Below are 6,083 nucleotides of genomic sequence, written 5' to 3' on the forward strand. Positions count from 1 at the left end.
ATATATACATACATATCATCAACATCGTCATCGTTCAATGTCTGTTTACCATACTGGCATTGGTTTGACAGTTTGACTGGGGATTGGCAAGCCAGGAGGCCACACTGGGTTCCTATCTGATCTGGCAATATTTCTACGGCTGGATGCCCTTCCTAATGCCAACCATTCTGAGAGTGGAGTGAGTTCTTTTTATATGCCACTGGCACAGAAGCCAGTGAGGCAGCATTGGCATCAGCCACGTTCGGATGGTGTTTTTTACGTGCCACCAGCATGGGGAGCCAGTCAAGCACCACTGGCAACAACCCACACATGAACGGTGCTTATTGTGTGCCACCAGCATGGGAGCCAGTCAGGCAGCACTGGCCATAACTACAATTTTCATTTGATTGTGACTTGATTTGATTTTGATTTACTTGACTCAACAGGTTTTGCACTGCATGTCACCCAACGATCTAAAGATACTATTTTTAAGTGGGCTGGTTATGCAACACTAGTGTAGGCTATGGCTGTGATCTCACTTTACTTGCAGGCATATCTCACAGAGCTCCTTCCACTGTTAGGGAGTGACACTTCCTCACACAGCTGGCTTCATTCATACATAACACACGACCATACCAGCACAGTAGTCTCTTTTGTGTACCACATCTGATGCTTCTCATGTACAACATTTCTCTCAGGGCGCTTACACTCTGTCGTGTGTGCACACTGACATTACACATCCAGTGAATCATACTAGCTTTGTTTCTTTCAAGCTTAAGCATGTCTTCAGTAGTCATGGCCTATGTTTCAGATCCGTGTAGCAAATATATGTATTTATAGGTACAGGAGTGGCTGTGTGGTAAGTAGCTTGCTTACCGTACAGGAGTGGCTGTGTGGTAAGTAGCTTGCTTACCAACCACATGGTTGTGTGTGTGTGTGTGGGGTGTATTAATGATAACTGCCCACACATGACTGAAGAAGATCACCACTGACCATAAATAACATTGTGACTCAGCAAATTTATATTTTACACTTGTGGCTCCTGGAAAATTCTCTATGTTGATGATCTTACCTTCATAGCAGGTTCTATATCAGAGCTAGAAAAGAAGTTCCAGGTGTGGAAGCAAAACCTGGAATCTAAGGGCCTTAAAGTTAATTTAGCAAAGGTTAAGGTTTTACCTCCCCACTTCAGTAAGTGGCCCTGCTTCATTTGTAGAGAAGGTGTAGGTAGGAATTCCATATGCTGAGCCAGTGCAAGCTATGGACACATAAGAGGCACAGTGGAATAATAGAAAGGTTACAGAAAGCACTGTTCATAAGTGGAAGAATCCACAGAAGCCATAAAAATTACAGATACTTGTGAAATTGATTTTCTCAGATGCCCCAAAAGCTTTTTAGAGGGAGTGGATAATTTCTGCTACCTAAGAGACCAAATCAGTAGGGAAAGAGAATGTACAGAAGATGTAATAGCTAGAATAAGAATAAGGTGGAGAAAATTCAGACAGCTGTTACATCTGTTGACAACCAAAAGTCTCTTTCTGTGAATGAAAGGAAGATTGTATGATGCATGTATATGAACAGTAATTTTACAGGGGAGTGAGACAGAATGAAGAGGGCATGCAAAGGCTAGAGGGGAATGAGGTTAGTATGCTCCACTGGATGTGCAATGCAAGTGTACATGTGTGACAGAGTGCTAGCCTGCTGAGGGAAATTAGATGCCCTGTGCAAAAGAAAAGACTGCATTGGTTTGGTCATACGATACAGATGGATGTCAACAGTTTCATAAAGTGCCAATCACTCAAAGTGGACGAGACTCGTGAAAGCAGGGGATCGAAGAAGAAATGGAACAAACTATTGAAGGACATCCTCAGGACACTGCACCTTGTGGAGAAGGTGACAAAGGACTAAGATATCTGGCACCTTGCTATACTCAACAAGACACATTCTGCACAGAAGAAGTGTTAATGCCACTCAACCTGATGAAGAGGACTGACCTGCAAGAGCTCCGTGTTGGTGTCACATAAAAAGTACTCATGCTGGCACCATGTAAAAATGCCCATGCTGGAGCCACACTAGATGCACTCAGCACACACTAAAGAAGGGCATCCAGCTGTAGAAACCAAGCAAAATCAGACTGGAATCTGATGCAGTTGTCTTACTTGCCGAATCTGGTCATACCGTCTAACCCATGCTAGCATGGAGAACAGATACTAAAGGATAAAGAAGGTGACGATGAGGAAGAATAGGATAAAACATTGAAGGGAAAAAGAAAATATCGTGAAACAGAATTTTACATCCTCTTTCCTTAATGTGTCCTTGTTTCGTACGCAGTTCCATGCTGCAATACTAATCGTCACCAGTTTATTGCTACCTGTCAATGTGCTTTCATTATCATATATAGCTTTTCCAGTATATTTCACAACTCCAGTATGTAAACCTGCACTCATGATCCAGGCACCTGCAAAACAAAAGATCAATAATTATATTCAAATATTGATTTCATATTCTAAAATGATGGGAGAGTTTGGGACTAAATACCTTCTGGTATTTAGTTATATTCCTTCACATTCTAACTTCAAATCTCACACAAGAGTTGAATGCTTTCTTTGTCCATGTAAGGTTAATGAAATATGCACCAGTCATTAACTGGAGGTGATTTAATCATTGATACATTGTTAGCACACCAGGCGAAATACTTACTTTCAAATTCCACCAGGATCAACTTTGCCTTGCATCTTTTCAGGGTCATTTAAATAAGTACCAGTTATGCTCTGGGGTCTATGAAATCAACTAGCCCCCCTCCCCCGAATTTCAGGCCTTGTGCCTATAGTAGAAAGGAGTATTAAATTTTACAATAAAACTATACCTGTACTTCTTGCAGCTTTTACCAAACCATATCCAAAAGCTTCTTTAAGATGTGAACTCAACAAGAAGTCTTTTCTTCCTCCAGTCACAGAAATAAGTAGCTTTGGCAATGATAAACTCCACATATTTCTTATCATATAAATTATTATTTCCATAGAAATTTTGTGATCTGCACGGACAAACTGTATGTGAGAGAAAACATTTGACTTATGTAATCTAATGTTTCATACAATGAAAAAAGCATTCAAATACTAACAATTTAGTGAACAAATTTCATTGTGATGATTTAGTGAACAAATTAGTGAACAATTTAGTGAACAAATTTCATTGTGATGATTTAGTGAACAATTTAGTGAACAATTTAGTGAACAAATTTCATTGCGATGATTTAGTGAACAAATTAGTGAACAATTTAGTGAACAATTTAGTGAACAATTTAGTGAACAATTTAGTGAACAATTTAGTGAACAATTTAGTGAACAATTTAGTGAACAAATTTCATTGTGCTGATTTAGTGAACAAATTAGTGAACAATTTAGTGAACAATTTAGTGAACAATTTAGTGAACAAATTTCATTGTGATGATTTATTGCTTTGCCTGGGGCTGGCAAGCTGGAGGGTTACGCCAAACTCTATAGTTTGTTTTGGCATGCTTCCTTTGGCTGGATGCCCTTCCTAATGCCAACCACTTTACAGAGTGCACTGGGTGCTTTTTTCATGGCCCCAGCAGAGTCAGCAAATAACTTGCAAGACAAGACAAAGTGCCCTTGACTGGGGGTAATAGTATTGAGGGAGGTGGTTTTGATGAGAGGTTAAAAGTAATAATAGAGGGATAGAAGTAGGTATTTAGCTATGGAAAAGATACAAGGATACCCCAGTTGGAGAAGAAGGGAGAAGGAGACTTAGAGAGAAAGATGGAGGTGGAGAGAGAGAGAGAGAGAGAGATGTCGGCAACTATGTCAGGACAAACCCTCAAAGCACAGTGAGGAGGGCAAAATAGATGAGATGATGGGGGGAAGGGGAACAGTAGAATTTCAAGATGAGAGATATAGAAATAGGTCAGGGAGAGGGGCTTTATGTTAGCTATGTAAGGGCATTGGAAGTGATAAAGGGATGAAGAAAGTAGAGCACAGAGAAGAGAGTGTAGTGGTAACTAATATCAACACATAATATTGAATATATATTCTCACTACAAGAGCAAAGCTGGAGGATGATGGTAAGAAATGGAGGTGGTTCCAAGGAGAGAGTGTGGCAGAGGCGACAGAGCATGGCTGGAGAATTAATATAGAGGAAAGGAAGTGGTTCTATGAGGGGGGGGGGGAGGAAAGAGGAAGGTAATAAAGAGGGTTAGTAGAATGTGCCTACTCTGCCTGCAGATGATTATGGTAGCCAAATATCAGGGATAAAGAAAGGACGAGTGTAGAAGATGAGATGTGGGGGAGCATGATGGTATACACATCAATATGTAAAATAATTGCCAATTCACAAAAAGCATGTAAAATGTTGCTGCTACACAAATCCATTGACAAAACTATGAACTAATTATTGGATACAATTTCTACAAACAGATATCAATAAAAATTTAAAACAATTACCTTTGCAATTTTCCGGCCATATCCTACAAACTTTACTTCACCAAATGCATCAGTACTCTCAGATGGACTTAATACCTCTTCCTCATCACTAATGCATCTGTCAAAGACATACCTAAACCAAATAAACAGCTGACGTTAAACTTTGATGGGGAAGGTAGAAAAGGGAAAATAGCAAAATCAATAAAAGAAGCCACACTGCAAAATACAAATATCCACAGATATAGAGACATAAATTCATAAACAGCAAAGGATAGATATCTTTTAATTTAGTTGAATAAAAGAAATGACTGATTTTAGAAATTGAAAACAAAAAACAAGAAATATTTTGCCATCAGAAGTAAATAAAGAAAATGTGGTACACAGTGAAATAATGATTCCATATCTGGAATGGTACTGCTGCTACACATACAAATATCATATGACCACATCCAGAAAGAAAAAAAGGTTTCTCAATTGATTAGCATGAAGTCACCAATACACACCAAATTCTGACCCATGAATGTGATGTGTCCTCTCTTTGCCTTTTCTACCAGTACTACAATAGCCTCTGCTCCTCAGAGCTGGTTGGTCTCTTGCCACCTTACCTGGCTATCACTGGTACACACATCTCTTGTGTTCATTAGACTAGACCCCACACTAACAATAATGCTTGCTCTCCTAAGGCATTATTCCTCCCCTGGGACTCCCTTCCTGCTCATACTTTCTGTCCTAAAACGGCTTTGGGCACAAAGCAATAAAAAAATAGAATGATATACGAAATATATACAACCTCATACATGCTAATACCCGAAGGAAAAAAAAAAGAAACTTAGATGTTTGCACTTGTTGAACTTATCATTTCCTCTCCTGTCTAACTTAATAGCACAACCTGATAGAATCATGTTAAGTACTTTTTGAATCAAGTTTCATGGTGTTATGACCCCTTTCAAGCAGAAAGATGTTGACTGAGATGTATCCAGGTATAGATGGCTTATCTGGCATCACCTGAAGAAATTTGTCCAGGTTACATTTGAAGGTGATTGGATCTTTTTCTTCTTTGGTTTGTTTTGGGAAAATGTTAAACAGAGCAGGGCCTGTTAAGGAAAAGAAATTGTATTGCAGTGAATTAATGTGTTGTGAGCCTGAATTGTGTAGGGGACATATGGCACATAGCCCCCAGCTTTGGATGAATTTTGAATCTAATGTTAAATTTCTTTCAGCAATGCTGGTGCTATATTCTCTACATTGTACAAAATGATGCGGTGCTCACAGCAGCCCCAGAGAGAATATAGTTTCAATGTTTTAAGGCAGTCCTGATAATCAACATCAGTCATGCCCTTCGTTTTTTTAGTGAATGCTCTGTGGTGTGACTTAATTCTCATAATGTTTTGTTTTTGATGAGGGAGACCACAGGCAGATAATCACACAATTTGATTTATTTCATCTATAATATCATAAATGATAGTCTATGTTAATTCTCTGTTTGACTTGAAAGTGGTATGTTTAAAGGAATTATTACCTGATGTATCAAAAGCCTACTAGATTATATTTCTTAACCCATTTTTTTGACTTTCCCATGTCCTTTATTGAATTTGTTCCTTTAAATCACTAGAATCTATTTTTATAAAATAACAGTAACACAATGGAATAGATATCTCCCTTTTG

General features: G+C 38.7%; 1 protein-coding gene across 1 annotated transcript in view; it reads right to left on the bottom strand.

The window, feature by feature from the left end:
• The window catches only part of LOC106872163 (transient receptor potential cation channel subfamily M member-like 2), a 36,344-nt gene extending 31,763 nt beyond the window's left edge, over positions 1–4,581 (bottom strand). The window contains exons 1-3 of the mRNA XM_014919045.2: positions 4,440–4,581; positions 2,846–3,026; positions 2,274–2,437 (exon numbers count right to left, since the gene is read on the bottom strand). Coding sequence (XP_014774531.2) covers positions 2,274–2,437; positions 2,846–2,999 — 318 coding nt within the window. The 5' untranslated portion in view covers positions 3,000–3,026; positions 4,440–4,581. The remainder of the gene's footprint in view (positions 1–2,273; positions 2,438–2,845; positions 3,027–4,439) is intronic.
• Between the last annotated feature and the right edge of the window lie 1,502 nt (positions 4,582–6,083).

This window comes from Octopus bimaculoides, chromosome 17 (assembly GCF_001194135.2).
Source record: "Octopus bimaculoides isolate UCB-OBI-ISO-001 chromosome 17, ASM119413v2, whole genome shotgun sequence".
Lineage (NCBI taxonomy): Eukaryota > Metazoa > Mollusca > Cephalopoda > Octopoda > Octopodidae > Octopus > Octopus bimaculoides.